The sequence below is a fragment of the Mobula hypostoma genome, chromosome 1 (assembly GCF_963921235.1).
Source record: "Mobula hypostoma chromosome 1, sMobHyp1.1, whole genome shotgun sequence".
NCBI lineage: Eukaryota > Metazoa > Chordata > Chondrichthyes > Myliobatiformes > Myliobatidae > Mobula > Mobula hypostoma.
Window position 1 is genome coordinate 46,684,495 of NC_086097.1, and position 22,065 is coordinate 46,706,559.

General features: G+C 41.5%; 1 protein-coding gene across 2 annotated transcripts in view; it reads left to right on the forward strand.

Annotated features, from left to right (window-relative positions):
* The first annotated feature begins 8,903 nt into the window (after positions 1–8,903).
* Positions 8,904–22,065, forward strand: part of LOC134346335 (exocyst complex component 3-like) — a 69,136-nt gene continuing 55,974 nt past the window's right edge. Inside the window, exons 1-3 of one of the 2 annotated variants that reach the window (XM_063047692.1) lie at positions 8,904–9,321; positions 12,261–12,659; positions 16,089–16,487. In XM_063047692.1, coding sequence (XP_062903762.1) covers positions 12,284–12,659; positions 16,089–16,487 — 775 coding nt within the window. In that variant the 5' untranslated portion in view covers positions 8,904–9,321; positions 12,261–12,283. The remainder of the gene's footprint in view (positions 9,322–12,260; positions 12,660–16,088; positions 16,488–22,065) is intronic. The other variant, XM_063047687.1, reaches the window with a different exon arrangement.

Genomic DNA, 22,065 nt, shown 5'->3' on the forward strand with positions numbered 1-22,065 from the left:
CGCGCTACATGAGACCATTTGTAGAGGAAAAGGTTGCCAACAAGGTATCCTATAGATTATGCCGACTAGCATCACTGAAGATCCACCCAGTGTCCCATGTTTCCCAGCTCAAGCCGGTTACTACCTGTCCGCTGGCCCCACTCACCCCACCACCTCCTCCTGCCCGCCTGGTAAATGGCTTCCTGGTCCATATTGCACAGCACCTCCGGGTATCTGGCCAGGTACGTGGTTAAGTCCAGTACCTTGTGGATTAGGAAGGGTATGGTCCTGAAGAACGTTCTTGGATCCTGGCAAAGGACATCTTTGATAGGGAGGAGAAGATGGCGGTGCAACACAGCGCGCGCGGCCTCTCCGGTGAAATGATACCTATTTGTTAAATAGGGGTCGTGCACATTCCTGATTTGATGGAGATGGACGTGAGAAGCACAGAGGAACATCTGGAGAAACTTTTGAAATGCCTGGTTCGCTACTCCTGCTACTGCGCGATCAAGAATCTCCGGAGGGAAGGCCCCAAATCCTCGGCTTTGCCTGTTGCTGGTGGCTGGGGTTGGGGTCGAAGCGCTTGGCAGAGATGGTGCTCGGTGCTCGGTGTCGGAGGGCTGGTCGGAGGCTCGAAGTTTTCGGACGGACTGAGAGTCAGACTGTGGTCGGGTGCTTCCAGGATGCTGCATCGGCAAGTTTGGGGCGCTGGAAGCTCATGGCAGGGAGAGTTTTCTTCCTTCTACCGTCTGCGTGAGTTGTTGGGACTTTCGAGAGACTTTGAGTCTTTTTACCGTGCCCGTGGTCTGTTATTCATCAAATTACGGTTTTGCTTGCACTGTTGTAACTATATATTCTAATTATGTGTTTTTTGTCAGTTTTTCAGTCTTGGTCTGTCTTGTGTTTCTGTGATATCATTCTGGAGGAACATTGTATCATCTCTTAATGCATACATTACTAAATGACAATAAAAGAGGACTGCGTAATCTAATCTAATCATTTTGGATAAGCTGCTCAGGCAGAGGTCTGTGGCATCTCAGGAGGTGTGCCTAGGGAAAGGGGCCCTGTCACAATCATGGATTCAGCTGTACAGCAGTTTTGACAATTGTGCTTGAGAATATGCACATGTCAGCTCATTATTATTTCATTATGGTGGTATTTAACTCCCTTCTTTTCATTGTAACGCTTGTCAAGTTTGAGCAAAGCACAGCAACGTTACACTGGCTGCTTACATTCGGCCTTGTTTAAGAAAGTGGACTATTGAGTCAACTGATGATGAAGATGAGTTATATTTGTTTTATATTACTTTCACCCACAGTGTTGGCATTTAGTCTTCCATTTGAGAGTTTTAGTTAACAACCCTGTTTGGCCTAGTGTTTATTGTTTTTTTTCCCCCTTAAAATGCTGTTTGCATTAAAGTCTGTGAACTAGTGACCTGCTTCAGTGTCTCCCTCCCCATACTTGGGCCATATCCAAATGTACTGACACTGTGGTCTCACTTTTGATGCACAAGGATTACACAAATATCCTGAGAAAATTCAAGCTGTGGTGGATGGCCCAACACCAAAGGCCATGTCACAGTTGCTGTCCTTTTTAGGATTTGTCAGTTACTATAACAGGTTCCTGCCAAACCTGGTTACTAAGCTCCACCCCTTGAACTCATTACCACAGATTGGGAAGAAATAGCGATGGACAGAGCAATATGAGGTGGCTTTTAAAAAGGTAGAGGAAATGGTGACAACAGACACTGTACTCACACATTATGATCCAGATCATCTAGTGAAGTTTGTCTGTGACATCTCACCTTATAGCAGGGGTGGCCAACCTTTTACATTCCATGCGTCAATTCTTTACCCTCATGAGTTCAGATGCACCATACCACTCTTGTACCCCCATTCAATTCTTGTAAAAAATGTTAACATAGATCTCATGCGTGAAAAAATTGACCCATGGAATGTAGAAGGTTGGCCACCCCTACCTTATGATATAGGTGCGGTCATGACACATGTTATGAGTGACGAAACACCATGTTGCCCTACTCCTGCAGAAAAAAATTACATACAGATTGACAAGGAGGCCTTGGTTCTGGTCTGGGGTGTAAAACATTCAACCAGTACTTGTATGGGAGAGAGTTTACCTTCATTACTGATCACCAACCACGAGTGGCCATTTTCAATCTACAGAAGGGTGTTCCACTAATAGCAGCAGCAGGAATGAAGAGCAGTGGTGGCCAAAGAACATGTCACAGTTGCAGTCCTTTTTTAAGATTTGTCAATTGCTACGATCGGTTCCTGCCAAACCTGGCTACTGTGCTTTACCCCTTCAACTCATTACTACAGATCGGGAAGAAATAGTAATGGACAAAGCATTGTAAGGTGACCTTTCAAAAAACTAAAGGAAAAGTTGATGTCAGATACTGTCCTCACACATTATGGTCGACATCATTCGGTGAACTTTGCCTGTAACACCTCACCTTATGGTGTAGGTGCAGTCATGTCGCACGTTATGAGTGATGAGTGTGAACGCCCCTTAGATTTTGAATCGTGTTCCCTGACTGCAGCAGAGAAAAAATTATGCACAGATTGACAGTGAGGCCTTGAGTCTGGTTTGGGGTGTAAAACATTTCAGCCAATACTTGAACGGAAGAGATTTTACCCTCGTTACTGCTCTCTTTCTTTTCTTTTTTTATTAAATTTCATATACACACATACAGAGTTCATAAGGATACTTCTTATAAATCAAAATAAGGTAGCACAAAATGCACTATATATAAATCACACTGATACAATCACGGTATCCCATATTCATAATCAAATAAAATAAATTGAATAATGAAATACAATAATATGGTTAATTATATTATTTAAAAAATCTACACTCACTACCAAGACAAAGCCGTTTGGTAAAAAAAGCAAAAGAAAAAAAAGAGTACCATATAGTGTTTTATAATAATAGCTCAGATCTATGTTTTAATAACAATAACAATTCAAAGATTTTCAAAATAGTTCAAAAAGGGTCCCCATACCATTTGAAAATCTTGATTCGAATCAGAAATCGAACAAAGAATCTTCTCTAAATTTAAACATGACATAACATCGCATAACCATTGAGCATGTGTAGGGGGGCAACCTCCTTCCATTTAAGCAAAATCGCCCTCCTAGCCATAAGAGAAATAAAAGCCAGCACCCGCAAATGAGAAGGCTCCAAAATTATAGCTCTTTCCTCAACAATACCAAATAAGGCAGTCAAAGGATTGGGCTTAAAGTTAACTTTAAAAAGTACAGAAAAGGTTTGGAATACATCTTTCCAATATTTTCAAGGCTCAAATATGACCAAAACATATGAATTAATGAAGCCTCTCCATTATTACATCTGTCACAATAAGGAGATATATCTGCAAAAAAATAAGAGAGCTTGTCTTTAGACATATGAAACCTATGTACCACTTTAAATTGTAGGAGGGAATGACAAGCACATAATGACGAAGAATTAACCATTTTGAAAATAGCCCTCCAGGTCTCATCAGGTAATGAAGTCTGTAAATCCTTTTCCCAATCTTTTTTAGTTTTGTCTAAAGGAGCCATTCTCAGTCCCAACAACAGGCCATAAATATAAGATATTGAGCCATTATCAAAAGGTTTCAAATTAAAAATTACATCTATTATGTTCTTATCCGGGCTGGTAGGAAATATATGTAGTTTAGATCTTAAAAAATCTCTAATCTGTAGGTATCAAAAAAAGTCGGCATTTGATAGGTTATATTTCATTGAGAGCTGCTCAGAAGAAGAAAGGATCCCTCCAACAAACAGATCCTGAAATCGTTTAATGCCTAATCTATCCCAATCTCTAAACAACAGATCATTTTTTAAAAAATAGATTGTTTAAAAAAGAATTAGAAAAAATAGGACTAGAAAGGGAAAATCTCAATAAACCGAAATGTTTTCTAAACTGTAGCCAGAACCTCAAAGTGTGTTTAACCACCAAACTCTCAGTTAATTTATTTAAAGATAAAGGAAGAGAGGATCCAAGAAGAGAAATAATAGAAAATTTCATTAACAGAGTTGGCTTCCAAAAAGACCCATATTGGAGAATCCTCACAATTAACATAATATAACCAGAATGTAAGATCCGTATGTTAATTGCCCAATAATATAACCTAAAATTGGGTAGAGCAAGGCCTCCATTCTTTTTAATTTTTTGAAGGTGGGCTTTATTTAATCAGGGTTTTCTCTTCTTCCATATATAGGAAGAAAGAATCGAATCTAAAGAATCAAAAAAAGACAGGAATAAAAACAGGTACGGTTTGAAAAATGTATATAAATTTAGGTAAAATATTCATTTTAATAGAATTAATTCAACCAATCAATGATAAAGAGAGAGGCGACCAATTAGAAAGTGTCTTTTTCACATAATTCATTAAGGTTAGAAAATTTTCTTTGAATAGATCTTTATCATTCTTAGTGATTGTTACACCCAAATATGTAAGTTGTTTTCTTACAATTTTAAAAGGAAGGTTAATATCGGTTGGTATCAAATTATTTAAAGGAAACAATTCACTCTTATGTAAATTCAATTTATATCCTGAAAACTGACTAAGATTAGTCAGTAAAAGAAACATAGAGGGTATAGAAGTTGTAACATTAAATATAAAAAGCAATAGGATATCAGCATAAAGCGAGACTTTATGAATAGTACCTTTCCTTAAGATACCGGTGATATCTTTAGACTCTCGAAAGGCAATTGCTAAAGGTTTTAATACCAAATCAAAAAGCAAAGGGCTCAACGGATATCCTTGTCTGGTTCCACAGTTTAATTGGTTTAGAATTCTGGAAGTTTAATTGGTTTAGAATTCTGGAAGTTATTAAGGACCCAAGCGGAAGGAGATAAGTAAAGTAATTTAATCCAATGAATAAAATTGGGCCCAAAATCAAATTTTTCTAAGGTTTTAAATAGGTAATTCCATTCAACTCAGTCAAAAACCTTCTCCACATCCAGAGAAAGATTTTTTTTTTAAATGGATCTTCCTGGTTCATCCACAGTTTCTGCTTTGGAAACACCTGGATTGTCCTCTTTGCTACACAGTCCTCAGTACACTTGCTGATAGAATCTGTGATTGTTGAGACATAACTTGAGAAGATTATCTAACTTCCCTTTCTTTATTTCTTTAATTCTTGTTCAATGGTTCTTCATTGCTTTTTTTCAAATTTTCCAAATCTTCCAATTTCCCACAACTCTTGGTGACTTTGTACGCATGAGCTCTTAGTTTGATACCTTCCTTTGTTTAAGCCTGGCTCTCCCATCTTTACTGTCCTTTGAACTGGAATATATTTTTGTTGAGCACTGTGAAAATTTTCTTTGAATATCTTCCACTGTTCCACAATTGTTCTACAATATTCTGGCATGGACTAGAAGGGCCAGGCTGACCTGTTTCCAAGCTGTAATTGTTATATGGTTATATGGTTATAGCCTCCTTATGGAATGGACATTTTTTCTGGTCGCAGTATTACATAACAGGCAGAGTCAACGTGGATTTATGACAGTGAAACCATGTTTCAAACCTAGAGAATAGATAGGAGGAAATCAGGTGATGTGGTGTTTTGGAACATAAGAAGCTCTTTGCAAGAGTGCCACACAATGTATTATGAATAAAAATTAGGGAATACATTACTATGCATACTTATCTGGTATGAAATGAGGGTTGATTCATGAAATGATTGACTGATTAAAAAAGGCTAAGTATAGTTAATATTTTGTTTTGTGGCTGTGAATAGTGGACTGCTGCAGCCCCAGTTGTTCACAAATTATATATCCACTCTTGGTGATGATACTAAGCTAGGTGGCAGTGTGGCTGGTGAGGAGAGTTCTGAGAAGTGGAGATGGATGGAATGTATGGACAATGATGAATATCACGCACATACTTCCGTGAAAAATAGTGAGAGGTTGCAAGACATTGGTGATCAGAGGACCTAGCTGTCTTTGGGAATGAATCACCACAACATTTTGCTAGTTGGTCTTTTCACATGTTTTGGACACAAGGGATGCTTTCACTATATAGGGAGCCAGCGTCTGGCATATTGTGTGGAGGTCCTATCTCCCAACCAAATGAAGGATATATTTGTGAAGCGGGGAGTGCAGTGTAGGTACATCAAGTTGATTCCTCAGCTGGGCAGTTTATGATATGAGGAGAGATTAAGTAGGCCAGGCCCATGCTCTATTGAGTTTAGAAGGATGATAGGAGATCTAATTGAAAGGTATAATATTCATTACAATGTTTAACAATAAATAGAAGGTGACATTTGCTCTGGCTGCAAATAGGGTAGAAAATCAAGAAAAGGATGAGCAGAATGCTCTTTGTACAAAGTGCAATTAATCTTTGGAATTCTTGAGAGGGTTGTAGAAGCTCAGGTGCTGAATATATTCAAGACAGAGATTAGTAGCTCTTTTAGACATTAAAATACTCAAGGGTTATACATTAAGTGCAGGAATGTCTTACTGAGGTAAAAGGTCAGCCATGAACTCATTGAATGATGGAGAAGACATAAGTAGTGGAGAAATGCAGGTATCCTAATCTTAATTTTATTATGTTGTAATGAGTTGATTATAAGGAAGCATTACTACATGACAGTGCTTCTTGTGAGACAATTTGGCAAACTGAGGCAAATAGTGATCATTGAGATAAGCGCACTTTGATCACTTTTAACCCAACAAATATCACCTAATACCTCTCCCTGACTGGCTGCCATCTAACCACCCCAGGAGTACCCATAAAGCTGAAATCCTCAACCTGTTTTATTCCTAGCTTTGTCTAATCTCTACACCTCCGCATTGTTCTCACTGCCTTAAATCTAGCTTCTACCAGCTGTCAGCTCTACTAAGTGTCACAGTAGGTTGCTAAGAGAGTAGATACTCACTGCGACCATGTGAATTGCCTGCCAAGGTAGTGCATGTTGCTAGGTTAATTGCCATCATTGTAAATTGTCAGCAGCGTGTAGGCAAGGGATACAATCGGACAGAGATGATGAGGATGTAGGGAGAATAAAAACATAGGATTAATGTTAGTGGGTGGTGATGGCTGACACTGACTCAGTGGGCTTTATGACTCCTGTGCCCATGTCCTACCAAGTTCTTTTCATTCATCACTGCCATGCTTTCCTTGTTTTTAACATGCATAAATTAGCTCTCTGCCTCCCTCTCTCTCCCTTCTGGTGAAGATAGTGCCGAGCAGCACTCTCCATTGAGGTCATGGTTTGGTTTTAGCTGTTTTTTTTTAAAGTTTGTATGCATGGTTTTAGGGACAGAGAAGGAGTTAGGCATCAGGTTGGCGTTTCGAGACAGGGATGTGGAAGGGTTAAAGGTCAGACCAGAGTCTAGGCTTCAACTCCATGCTTGGAAGCCAGTGATGGGGATGTGTGATGAAGGACATTGTGAATGTCAGACCGTGCCAAGTCAGTGGATCCTGGAATTGCCAATGCAAGCAGGATGCATGAGGACTGGTGCGTCAACAGGCCAGGAGATTGAGGTCCCATCATCAGCTGGTCCAGAGGTTGACAGTGAAGGCTGAAGCAAAAAAGTCTTGTTTTGCAGTTGTTGCTTTATTGCTTGCTGTGTGTGTTGTTCTGCTGAATATTGGGGGCATGCTACATTGTCACTGGAATGTGTGGAAACACTTGTGGGCTGCCCTGTAGTATGCAAGACACCTTTGAGGAGCAGTGCCTCAGAAAGGTGCTGTCCATTACCAAGGACCCCCATCACCCAGGACGTGCCCTCTTCTCGTTGTTACCATCAGAAAGGAGGTACAGAAGCCTAAAGTACCTCAGTACCACACTCAGCAATTCAGGAACAGCTTCTTTCCCTCTGCCATCCAATTCCTAAATGGATATTGAACCCATGATCACGACCTCACTTTTTATATATATTGCTGGTTTTGCACTTTTTAAAATCTAATGTATAATTACAGACACACTTACTGCAATTGATGTACTTATTTTCTCTATATTATATGTATTGCATTGAACTGCTGCTGGTAAGTTAGCAAATTTCACGAAACATTTTGGTGATAATAAACCTGGTTCTGCCCCCAGAACAAACAATGCATTCCACTGTACGTGTGGTAAGTAAATGAATTGTTTGTTTTCATGGCCCGAACCTCTGCATCTTCTTGAATCTGAATCTGAATCTGCATCTTCTTGAATATTCTTCTTCTTGAATCTGAATCTTCATCTTCATCTTCATCTTCTTGAATCTGAATCTGTTTGCTTTCATGGCCCAAACCTCTGCATCTTCTTGCAGCCATTCATCAGATTTCCCCACAACCTCATCTCTGGCCTCCCGTGCATCCTTAGCTCCTGCCTGGCTTCTATTTCAGTTACCATCTCTTTTGAAATATGGTATAGATTTTGTCTCAACTTATGGCCCAAGCTGTAGATTCAGAAACTTAACAACTTGCTGTACTTAATTTTCATATCTTCTTTCTGCTTGTTACCCCAATTCAGGTGCATCTCATCAATCAACCAACTCTCTTGTTTGAATATATTTAAAATAAGGGAAGGGTTTCCAGTGTAAGTACACATGGTGTAAAAATTCTGTTTAGGACTCGGAGATTCATATTAAACTGAAGTGTACAAAAGTGAAGACATAAAGTGACTTTAATAATCTTCCATTTAAACATTATGAAATATAACAGCCCGATCTTAGCTCGGTGGTTAGCAACTCTTACAGACTTTATGGTTATATTAATCAGCATCATCACTTAGCACTTCTGTATTCATAGCTTAATCGAGTCCCGGTTCACTTCATACACGCAGGCATCTGTGCACCCACATCCAGTTTAAGTTGAGTTTGCAGGGTATTCTCTGCCGCATCGCTGGAGGGCGGGTTTAGTGGTGTTAACGATTGCCTTGTTGTGGCAGGTAAAAGTGAAAGTGAAAGGTTTACCTCTTACCTACGTAAAGAAAGTCTTTTTTTAAATGCGCATGAAAAACAAGACGGGTGTAATTACAAGTCTAATTCGGGGACTCGTCTGACACCTAGGCTCTCCGAACGGACGGTGGATAACAACGGGGACCCAAAGCAAAGCCTGATTACACCTGGACTCTGACCGGACTGCCTTTTTAAACTTGGACCCCAAGACCGGACTTTCTTTTATGCCCGGCCTCTAGAATGAAGTCCAGTCGGCAGCCGGACTTCCAGAACGAATTCTGGTTGATGTCTGCGCTTTAGAACTGGTTCTGACCATTTGGTTCTTTGAGGTGTTCTCTCATGATTATCTGGGTACTCCCAAGGATCACTTCACGGTTTGACGTTTTCCAAAGTTAGTGGCCGTACTCGATTCAGCATAACGTAGTAAGTATGTGATAATTAGTCCCGTCAAAACCAGCTCTCCACGGAAGTCATTTGTATTTTCTTTCCCTTTCTTTAATGTCTTTGTTTAAAGTATGGAGTGGAGCATTAAGCCTTCAATGTTTAATTATTGGACTCTCATCAGGTTTGGTGTATCATCAGGTTCAGATATTAATATAAGTGCGCTTCTTTATTTGTTTTTAAGCTATTTTGTTTGCATTTTCTTCTTTTTTAATGGATTCGTTTTGCATTTTCTGCCATGTTCTTTTGTTTTTGTTTCGGAACGCGATCCTGTCGATCAAGTTTTGCATGCTCAAGTTCTGTTACCAGAAATTCACGGGACTTCTGGAAAGATAGGCAAGCGAGACTGACCTTGGACTGACTTAGCGTACGATCGCCGACGGCTATTTGCTATTCGTGTTTCTGATCCTGAGCTTCTTTACTTCATGGATCAGAATATTATTTGTAAAGACAAATGTAGGTCCCCTGCAGACAGAAACAGGTGAATTGATTATGGGGAACAAGAACATGGCAGACCAATTGAATAACTACTTTGGTTCTGTCTTCACTAAGGGGTCAGGGGGTATGGAGGGAAGGCTGGGGCGGGGTTCTGAGTTGGATGATCAGCCATGATCATAATAAATGGCGGTGCAGGCTCGAAGGGCCGAATGGCCTACTCCTGCACCTATTTTCTATGTTTCTATTACATTCTATCCATTCTTCATTTCCTCAAGGACTAAAGGCGATTCGCAAATTCCTGTTACTGTTTCTTCCAGCTCTGCTTATTACTTACATTAACTTATTATTTCCATTTATTTTTTCCTTTTTCTCCTTTTCACCTATTCCCTCTCTTTATTCCTTTCTCATTTACTTCTAATTCATCCACTTTTCTTTCATTTGTGGTGCTCCCTTTTCTTTCATTGAACACAATGGTCATGAGAACAAAGACGCCACAAAGACGATGCAGTTTGATTAATGTCCATCAATTACCAATCTTACTCACTCTTTGTAAGAGCCTTCAAACTAAGCAGTGTTTCCACGTGTATCTGCATCTGCATGTCTACAAACTCCAGATATAATTTTTAAAAGCTTCTGCAGGCAACTGAAAAGAGCAACTAAATGTTGTCCCTTAGAGGAATTTGCAATGGAAATTGAAGTAATGACAGAGACTTAGAATAAACATTAAAATGAAAGCATTACAATGATAGTAGAAAATCAAAGGCAAAGAAAGGGAGGAAATAAAAAAAAACTGTCATTAGGGATTAAAGATGGATAAATCCAAGGATCATTAGAGATGGTGGTTCATTGGTTAAGATTTTCATTGGACTGAAAGCAAAAATGATAGGCCAGTGAGCTTGAAGTTTTTGAGAAAATGCTAGAAACCACTGTTAAGTGGTTGCAGGACAATTTGAAAATCATAAGACGATCAAATAGTTATTGATGTTTGCATTGGTCAATTAGTTTTCCAGTTCTTGGTAATGAATTGGATTGATAAGGATGCAGGTGCACTCACAGTCACCGGGGGCAGTGTTTCTAGAAAATGGGCCATGTCATAATGTTCTGTAATGCAGAGCTATGCCATCTGAATATGGGCCCAGAAGTACAAATTGAGAGTATAATGTTGTTTTATTTTTTCAGAAACTCCATAAGTATGCAGTTCATTCTGTAGGAAAATATGTTTATGGAATGGACATCACCCACCCACCCACCAACCACCTTCCCGTTTCCCACTGACCTGGTCTCACCTCCCCCCTGCCAGTTCGTGCTCCTTACGCATCCCCCACCCCACACCTTATTCTGCCTTCTCCCCCTTCCTTTTCAGTCCTGATGAAAGGTCTCGGCGCAATATGTCAACTGTTTGTTCTCTTCCATGGGTGCTTCCTGACTTGCTGAATTCCTCCAACATTTTGTGTGTGTTACTGGAGCCCTTCTAACTTTTTCTTGAAAACTGCTTTCTGCTTCGAAATAAATTTATCTATAATAATGGTGTGTAGTCAGCTTTTCCTGAATTGTATCTTAAGTCAGTAAATTTGGCTTTCAGTAGGAATTCTAAATTGGGCAATCTTTAGGATTATATGATGTCCTCTTGTTGTGTTGATTTGTATTTCTCTTTTATTTGAACCTGTAATATTTGCACCTAATTTGGAGAAATAACACAACATTGATATAAAATAAGTGAACAGAAAAAAGTACAGTCAGCCGGAAACATTGAATGTTTACTCTTTTCCATGGATGCTGCCTGGCCTGCTGAGTTCCTCCAGCATTTTGTGTGTTTTTCTTTGAAATGTACAGAGCATGTTGCCTTTATGGAATAGGTTGTCAGAGAATGTGGTTAAAGCAGATATAATAACAACATATAAGAGGTATTTAATTATTGTGTGCGCCTTGTCATTTAAACCCATCAGGACCCAGAGTCTTCCAGCCCACAGCTCCAACAACAAGTTCAATACAACTGCCCTGTCATCTGTAATTTTCCTACATTCATCTCTTCCCGTTCTTGTTGATTTGAAGAGGTCTGCTGTGCAGTATGTAGACAAGTACTGAATCCTTACATTGCTGTGAGACCTGTGGTAAAGATCACATACTTCTGCACAATGTGCTGAAGAAGCATCTTTGCCCAAAAAGTTGACTGTTTAGTCATTTCCACAGAAGCTGCTGATCTGCTGAGTTCCTCCAGCATTTTGTGTGTTTTTCTTTGAAATGTAGTCTGCTTTCTAGCCTTGCAGCCAAAATAATCACATTGAGCTTGCTCTACACTGAACCAGAGTAATGTAAGATTTTCAAATCCATTTCAATGTAACCATTGTCCATTTAAAATATTTTAACTGAATGATTTAAAGGTATTACTATAAATAAGCTATCAGATATATTTTAATAAAATTTTCATTTTACTTTCCTTAAGTACAGAAAAGGCACTGATTTTTTTTAAAAATTGTATTTAGAAGTACTTCCGAAAAGCAAGACAATGTCAAATACGGAAATGGTATTAAATGACAATTTACCCAGTGCTGAAGATTCACCAGGTCAAGGCCAGACTGCTGGTAATACTTCAGATATTGAAGATGGAAGAAATAAAATGAGTCAAAGATCCTTCAAGAGCAGGAAGAAAGAAAACAGCAATGCAGAAGCCAAAGTGCCTGATGAAAGTCCAAAAGAACAGAATGCATTCTTTAAAAACATTTACCGATTAAGTAGGAGGAAATTAAGTTTCTCACCTCCAAAAACTTCAGACAATGAGAAAACAAAGTTTATGTCAAATGAAAACACAGCTAATAACTTAACAGAAGAAGAAGTGTGTGTGGAAGACAAGACAGTTGAGAACACAAAGTCTCCATTGTCAGGTAAAAATATAGACATTAATTGGGGGTAAAATGCATTGAAGTGTTTTGTTTTATTGTCATTGATCTAATCGATAAACTAAACTCTTCTGTTAGCACAGTAGCATAACAGATATATTCCAAATAAGAAGAAATTTTCGAATGGAAGAAGGACACTACTGTGGCTGACAAGTGAAGTCAGAGCTAAAGTAAAAGCAAAAGAGAGGGCATACAAGGAAGCCAAAGCTAGTGGGAAGATAGAGGATTGGGAAGCTTTTAAAAACTTGCAGAAGGAAACTAAGGTCATTAGAAAGAAAAAGATGAATTATGAAAGGAAGCTGGCAACTAATATCAAAGAAGATACTAAAAGCTTTTTTTAAGTATATAAAGGGTAAAAGACAGTCAAGGGTAGATATAGGACCAATAGAAAATGACGCTGAAGATTTTGTAATGAGAGTCATAGAGATGGCAAAGGAACTGAATGCGTATTTTGCATCAGTTTTCACAGTGGAAGACATCTGCAGTATACCGGACATTCAAGAGTGTCAGTGAAGTGAAGTTTGTGCAGCGAAAATTACGGCTGAGAAGGTGCTCAGGAAGTTAATGGTCTGAGGGTTGATAAATCCCCTAGACCTGATAGAATGCACCCTTGGGTTCAAAAGGAAGGAGCTGGAGAGATTGCAAAGGCATTAACAATGATCTTCCTAGTTTCGATAGATTCTGGCATTGTACTGGATGACTGGAAAATTGCAAATATTACTCTGCTATTTAAGAAGGGTGGGAGGCAGCAGAAAGGAAATTATAGACCTGTTATCCTGACATCAGTGGTTGGGAAGTTGTTCGGATAGATTGTTAGGGATGAGATTACAGAGTACCTGGAAGCACATGACAAGATAGGCCAAAGCCAGCATGGTTTCCTGAAGGGAAAATCCTGCCTGACTATCCTACTGCAATTTTTTGAGGAAATTACAAGCAAAGTAGACAAAGGAGATGCAGTAGATGCGGTGTATTTGGATTTTCAGAAGGCCTTTGACAAGGTGTCGCACATGAGGCTGTTTAATAAGATGTGAGCCCATGGATTACAGGGAAGTTACTAGCACGGGTGGAGCGTTGTCTGATCGTCAGAAAATAGAGTGGAAATAAGGGTTATTCTGGCTGGCTGCCAGTTACCAGTGGAGTTCCACAGAGGTCGGTGTTGGGATCTCTGCTTCTTACGAAGTATGTCAATGATTTGGACTATGGGATTAATGGACTTGTGGCTAAATTTGCCAATGATACAGAGCTAGGTGGATGAGAGGGTAGTGTTGAGGAAACAGAGAGCCTGTGGAGAGACTTAGGTAATTTAGGGGAATTGGCAAAGAAATGGCAAATGAAAATCAGTTTTGGAAAGTGTATGACCATGCACCTTGGTGGAAGAAATAAATGGGCAAACTATTATTTAGATGGGTAGAGAATTCAAAATGCAGAGATGCAAAGGGACTTGGGAGTTCTTGTGCAGGATACCCTAAAGGTTAACCTCCAGGTTGAGTCGGTGGCGAAGAAGGTGAATGCAATGTTGGCATTCATTTTTAGAGGTATAGAATATAAGAGTAGGGATGTGATGTTGAGGCTCTATAAGGCACTTGTGAGACCACACTTGGAGTATTGTGTGCAGTTTTGGGCTCCTTATTTTAGAAAGGATATATTGACATTAGAGAGGATTTAGAGAAGCTTCACGAGAATGATTCCAGGAATGAAAGTGTTAGTGTATGAGGAACATCTGGCAGCTCTTGAGCTGTATTCCCTGGAGTTCAGGAGAATGAGGGGGGATCTCATAGAAACATTCTGAATGTTAGAAGGCCTGAACAGATTAGATATGGCAAAGTTATTTCCCGTGGTAGGGGAGTCTAGGACAAGAAGGCACGACTTCAGGATTGAAGGACATCCATTTAGAATAGAGAGGTGGAGAAATTACTTTAGTCAGAGGGTGGTAAATCTGTGGAATTTGTTGCCATGAGCGGGTAGGGAGGCCGAGTCATAGGGTGCATTTAAGGCAGAGATAGATAGGCTCTTGATTAGCCAGGGCATCAAAGGGCATGGGGTAAGGGCAGGGAAGTGGGGATGACTGGAAGGATTGGATCAGCCCATGATTGCATGGTACAGCAGACTCAATGGGCTGAATGGCCTACTTCTGCTCCTATATCTTATGATCTTGTGGTCTTTGCTGTGCTATCTGAATGATCAGGGTTCAATTCACCCTATGACTGCATGAGTTGCCTCCAACGTTCCAGTTGTACAAATTAGGGTTAGTAAGTTGTAGACATGTAGAATTAGGCTGTTCAGCCAATTGAATATGCTCAGACATTCAACCATAGCTGACTTATTCTCCCTCTCAACCCCATTTCACCTACCTTCTCCCCATAATCTTTGACACCTTACTAATCAAGAACAAATCAACCTATACAGAGGTTGGTTCCACAAAGAAGCATTTTTCAAGGAGTGACTTAACAGATATTGTATAATTAAATTTCTCTAGTATGCTTTGACTGTCTATTTCAGTTTTCTACTGACTTCAATGCCAGAATTATTTGCAAATACAGTTAGAAGTTCAGTGTTGCATATAAATTATTGTTTATCACAAAAAAAAATTGTTTCACCAATAAGAGTAAATAACCAAGTGTAGCAATGTCATAAAACCTGTTCTCCTTCCCAAGACCCACGGACTTGTGGTTTAGTTTAACATTCCAGCAACAATTGTGCCTGTAGTTAACTGATTGCTGGGAGGTGAAAGATTTAAAAGGGTCCTGAGGGACAATTTATTTGTGCAGAGCATGTTGCCTTTATGGAATAGGTTGTCAGACAATGTGGTTAAAGCAGATATGATAACAACATATAAAAGATATTTACTTATTGTTTAAGCCTCGTCATTTAAACCCATCAGGACCCAGAGTCTTCCAGTCCACAGCTCCAACAACAAGTTCAGTACAACTGCCCTGTCACCTGTTTTCCTACATTCATCTCTTCCAATTCTTGTTGATTTGGAGAGGTCTGCTGTGCAGTATGTAGACAAGTACTGAATCCTCACGTTGCTTTGAGACTTGTGGTAAAGACCACATGCTTGTGCACAATGTCCTGAAGAAGCGTCTTTGCCCAAAAAGTCGAATGTTTAGTCATTTCCAAAGAAGCTGCTGATCTGCTGAGTTCCTCCAGCATTTTGTGTGTTTTTCTTTGAAATGTAGTCTGCTTTCCAGCCTTGCAGCCAAAATAATCACATTGAGCTTGCTCTACACTGAACCAGAGTAATGTAAGATTTTCAAATCCATTTCAATGTAACCATTGTCCATTTAAAATATTTTTGACTGAATGACTTAAAGATATTACTATAAATAAACTATCAGATATATCTTAATAACATTTTCATTTTATTTTCCTAAGTACAGAAAAGGCACTGATTTTTTTATAAATTGTATTTAGAAGTACTTCCAAAAAGCAAGACAATGTCAAATACGGAAATGGTGTTAAATGATAATTTACCCAGTGCCAAGGATTCACCAGGTCAAGGCCAGACTGCTGGTAATACTTCGGATATTGAAGATGGAAGAAATAAAATGAGTCAAAGACCCTTCAAAAACAGTGAGAATGAAAGCAGCAATGCAGAAGCCAAAGTGCCTGATGAAAGTCCAAAAGAACAGAATGCATTCTTTAAAAATATTTACCGATTAAGTAAGAGGAAATTAAGTTCCTCATCTCTAAAAACTTCAGACAATGATAAAGCAAGGGTTATGTCAAATGAAAACACAGCTTATAACCTAACAGAAGAAGAAGTCTGCGTGGAAGATAAGACAGTTGAAAACACGAAGTCTCCATTGTCAGGTAAAAATATAGACATTAATTAGGGGTAAAACGCATTGAAGTGTTTTGTGTTCCTTGCAAAGAAAGAGCTGCATTACAGCTGTTTGATCTCTCAAATTATGCACTTTTTTTGTCATTAATCTAATGGATAAATTAAACTCTTCTGTTAGCATGGAAGCATAGCAGTTAGTGTACACTTCGCTGTGCTATCTGTCTGATCGGACTTGAATTCTCCCCATGACTGCATGAGTTGCCTCCAATGTTCCAGTGGTACAAATTAGGGTTACTAAGTTGTACACATAAGACATCGGAGCAGAATTAGGCTGTTCAGCCAATTGAATGTGCTCAGACATTCAATCATAGCTGACTTATTCTCCCACTCAACTCCATTCTTCTACCTTCTCCCCATAATCTTTGATACCCTTACTAATCAAGAACCTATCAACCTAAGACTGGTTCCACAAAGAAGCAATTTTTCAAAGAATGACTGAACAGATATTTTGTAATTAAATTTCTCTAGCATGCTTTGACTGTCTGTTTCAATTTTCTACTGACTTCAATGTCAGAATTATTTGCAAATGCTATCAGTAGTTCAGTGTTGCATATAAATTGTATTTATCACATATAAGACTGTTCCACCTGAAACACCCTGGTTTCCTCGGCTGCGTAACTCTATGGAAGACTATCTCTAGCCCCAACAAACTTGTGAGACTGTCAGCCAGTTTGGGTTATTGTTGAAGATAAAGGGATGATGTGGAATGTGTGCCATCCAATTAGCGGGAGGTTTTTCTTGGTGAGGGACAGTAAGGTTGGTCTTGGGCTTTTGTTCGAGAGGAGATGAAGAAAATGAAGAGAGATGACAATGGGGAGAACCGGTCGTAGCATACGATCTAGTGGGAGACCCATTCATTCGAGGTGGATTGCGAGCAACATTCGGAAGGTGGTGTGTGCTTTCACGTTGACCGAGGGCCCAGAGCATGAGTGACAGAGAAGTTCCAGATGAGCTCCAACTTGTGCACGTTTGACTGTTTAATTAGAATGGGCCCTTTTCTTTTTGTTACTTTTTACTAAACTCATAGGTAAGATTCATAAATATAATTCCTTTAATCGTATACAGTGTACCGTCTGTTATCTCGTGGCATTAATTTGTAATAGGGTAGCGAATTACGCAGCATCCACACAAACAGGGTTTGGGGGGCTCGAGCCCTAATCTCACACGTTTGGCTGGGCCGGAGATGGTCTTCCCGAGACTTGTGCAGCCGAGGAAACCAGTGTTTCATATGCTTCCCAGGTAGCCCCAAATTCTTTGAGGACTCAATCTCCCAGCATGAGTTGGGAGAACCTAACCTTTTGATCATAACTCTTCTTATTTCCTTGATTTTGCTTGGCAGCTGCAACTTCAGCTAATTCATAAGTCTTTTTCAGCTCCTTCTCATATCAGACAGATACTTCAGATAACTCGTCAGTGGTGGATCTCCCAAAACAAAAAGTCGATGGGCAACCTCGCCTCGCACCCAAACATCAGCTAATATGGCGAGTACCTGGTAGCTTCATTTCGTGTAGAGTTGTAACTGTGGACCAGATGTCCAATATGCAAACTCCACTTGTTCTTTTTGCTGATCTCCAAGGTTCTGAGCATGTCTAGCAAGGTGGGATTAAACCTCTCAGGCTGGGGATCACCCTGTGGGTGATCAGGCATAGTCCTTGACTTCTTGACTCCGTTCAGTAACTCATGTATGAGCCTACTCTCGAAATCCCGTCTCCGATCACTATGACACCACGTGGGGAGGCCATATTAAATGAAATGCTTCTCCCATAACGCTTTGGCCACCGTGGATGCCCTCTGATTCTTGGTAGGGAAGGTTTGTGCATATCTGGTGTAGTGGTCCGTGATGACTGAGGCATTCGCCATGTTGCTGGCATCTGGCTCTATTGACAGGACGTACATACACACCAGGTCAAGGGGACCCGCACTCTGTAAGTGGGACAATGGAGCTGCCCTCATAGGCAGCGTTTTACTCCATATGCATCGAATGCACAACTTGCTGTACTCTTTGACCTCAGACTTCATTCTGGGCCAGTAAAACCAATCTCTGAGCAATCTCGTCAACCCCCAAATGTCCAGAATCTTCATGCAGTGACTTCAACACAATCCTCCGATACTTCTCAGGCAGAACCAGCTGGGAACGTCAAGTTAGGTCCAAAAGTGACATGACTCAGTATAGGATCTGGTTCCTCAACTCCAACCTGGGCCATTCTCTCAGTAATGGAGGCACCACAGCGTGTCTCGTCTTCTCCGCTTGGGCCATGTCTCCTTTTTCGACCACTGTCCAAATGGGACTGATGCCTGAGTAATCTCGCTGAATAGCTGCCGCTTCCCCAGGACTCAATTCCAGTAACTGGTTTGTCTACGAAGCAGTGAGGTTACAGTAAACTTGTGGAATGTCGTCATTAGAAGCTCCCAATTTATCTACCGCTCAATCCTGCCCCTGCTTTCTGTCTGTTTTCGCCGTGATGGCAAACTGGCACATGGCTTTCATTCCTGGGGCGGGAACGCTCTCCCACTCTCCGTTCCTATCCAGCCCTTCATGCGCACGTCGGGACAAAGCATCAGCATCAACGTTCCTACTTCCCGGCCGGTACTTCAGGTTGTAATCATAGGCAGACAACACCGCCAACCACCGATGGCCTGTGGCATCCAATTTCACCAAGGTCAGGATATAAGTTAGGGGATTGTTATCCGCCCTCATCTCAAACTTGGCACCATAGAGGTAGTCACTCAACTTATCCACCACAGCCCATTTCAACGCCAGAACTCCAACTTGTGTGTGGGATAGACTCAGAGGGTGACAGACTCCGGCTGACAAATTCAGCAGGTCTCAACCCTGTGCCCTGATCCCCATAAGCCCTGTCTGCTGGCAGCCATCTGCAGTACATACACCAATTGGGGGTCTGCAAAAGCCAGCACAGACTCTTGTGTCAGCAGCTCCTTCAGCGATTGAAAGGCCTCTTCACATTTCGCATCCCATCTTGCTCCAAAGGACTAAGCTAATCTTTACCCTCCTCTCCTTTTGTCCTCCTCCCTTTCTTCCCCAAGAGAGGGTAACCACACAGAAGCTGATTTTAAAGGGTGACTCACTTTCACATAGTCCTTCAGGGAACTCCGATAGTACCTACAGAACCCAAGGAATGAGCACAAAGCGCTCAGTCTGGGGCCTTGGCCATGTGGTCACTGCCTCTATCTTAGATAGATCTGTAGCTACTCCATCCCATAAGACTATGTACCCAACATAGCCGACAGATGTCTTGCAGAACTGGCACTTCTCCAGGGAAAGTTTTAACCCTTCACCTTTAAGGTGGCCCAGCACATTCAGTAGCCTCGCTTCATGTTCCTCCAAGGTGGACCCAAACACTGATGTCATCCAGATACACCAATACCTCAGGCAAGTTCATATCTCCCACCATTTTCTCCATGACATGCTGGAAAGTCGCAGGAGCTCCTGATATGCCCTAGGGCATCCTTTCAAACTGGGGGAATCCCAGTGGACATGTAAATGCCATCTTGTCTTTGTCAGCCTCATGCATTTCTGGTAATATCCACTCCTCAAATCCAGCACACCGAACCACTTTGCACCACTCAGACAGGCCAGCGCGACTTTGATCCTCGGGACCGTATACTGGTCGGGGCCAGTACACCTGTTCAGAGTCCTATAGTCCACACACATCCGTACCTTCCTATTCTTCTTGCTGGCCACTACTACTGGGGACGCATAGGGGCTTCTGAACTCAGTGATGATCCCAGCTTCCTTCAGCTTCCACAAATACTGCCGAACATCTTCGATCTCTGCAGGGGCCAGTCGCCACGACCTCTCTCGGAACAGGGTTTCCTCGGTCACCCAGATAGTGTAACGAGTGCTCTTGGAACGACCCATGTCAAACTTGTCAGTAGAAAAGACACCTTCCAGCTTCAGCATCCACTCTGTCAACCTCCTCTTCCAACCTGCAGGTACCAGGGAGCCTTCAAAGTTGAATGACTGAGCAGTCAACTTTCCCTTTTTTGAAGAGAGTTTCTCCCCGGCTCATCTCGCTGGCACATTAGACATTACCGTCACCTGGAAGAGATGTGCCAGGGGCATCCCCTGCTTGAAGGTGATCTCCCTCTTTGTAGTGTTCCTGACAATCACTGCCATCCTGTTCACCTGTACCACTGAGGACTTCTGCACATCAGGCCTCACTAATACCCCAGCAGGGATGCCTGACTCCTCTTCGTCATCTTCCGGAGCATCCACCGAGAGGGGCTCAGCCTCAGGCATTCTGGGAAATTTGTGGTTTCCCATCACTCTCACTACTTCCCCAAGCTGTAACACGAGTGGTGAACCACACAGTCCCTCGTCTAAGCTCATTATCCGGCCCAGTGTGGCCATGCACTTCCTCAAAAGCAGCTCGAAACACCGTGTGAATGGACAATGTTTTCAGAAAGCTCTCTCCTTGCAGGCCCCCTCTAGCCTCCTCACAATAGGAGTATTTGTCCCCACAAGAATTGAAACTCCACCCTCCTCAACGGGGTCTGGACAAACCAGCGCTAATATATCAAGAACCTCAGCCACTCCCACATCAGCCTCCAAAAACTCCAGCTTCACTGACAAATAACCATCATATGGATAATCACCCGTACCAAGTCCCCAAGTGCACTGAGTGGCGTCAATGGTAAATACATCAATACTGGTTGTAAAACGAACAGTTCAGCAAAGTGACCTGCAAGCCTGTGTCAAGTTTGGCTGTAGCATAAATGCCCTTTATCCATAGCGAGGTCCTGGAGCTTGGCCTCATTAAGCCTTCAGGAATAGAGGTTTTTGCTTTAGAGTGTTCCGTGACATATTGCTGGGAACGTGTTCCCCCTGAGAGGACACTGGGTCTCTTCTAAGTTTCTCGACATTTCTCTCTGCTTAGGTACCCGGCGGCTCACCCTCTGATGGGTTTTCTGATGCTCACGCTCCCGCCTGAAGAGTCCCTCTTCACCACAGTTATAACAGACAACACTGGCTGCACCCCTTCTGTGTAGTCTGTCCCCTTGGGGGGTCAGCCTCCCTATCAGCTCCCAGGGGGTGCACTGTACCCGCTAATAACAGCCGGGACACCTCAGTTCTCAACTCTGCCACGATCTCCTTTCCCACTCCCCGGGGTGGGCTATCTGCACCCCGCAATGCAGTGGCTACTACCGAGGACTGTACCCTGCTAACGGAGTCCTCCTTGTGCCTCTGATGCATGCTCCTCCTCTCGTATTTCTCTGATCAACTCAACAAACCCGGGGGGGGGCATTTTACGAGACAGTCGGAGACTCCAAGCGATCAGGTTCTGGGACTGGGTGCCTTTCGCTCTTTGGTCCATTCTTAACCGATCCACCTCAGTCGTCTGAATGGTCCCTCTACACTGCAAGCAATTTAGTCACAGTCATAGTAGTCATAGTCATACTTTATTGATCCCGGGGGAAATTGGTTTCCGTTACAGTTGCACCATAAATAATTAAATAGTAATAAAACCATAGATAGTTAAATAGTAATATGTAAATTATGCCAGGAAATAAGTCCAGGACCAGCCT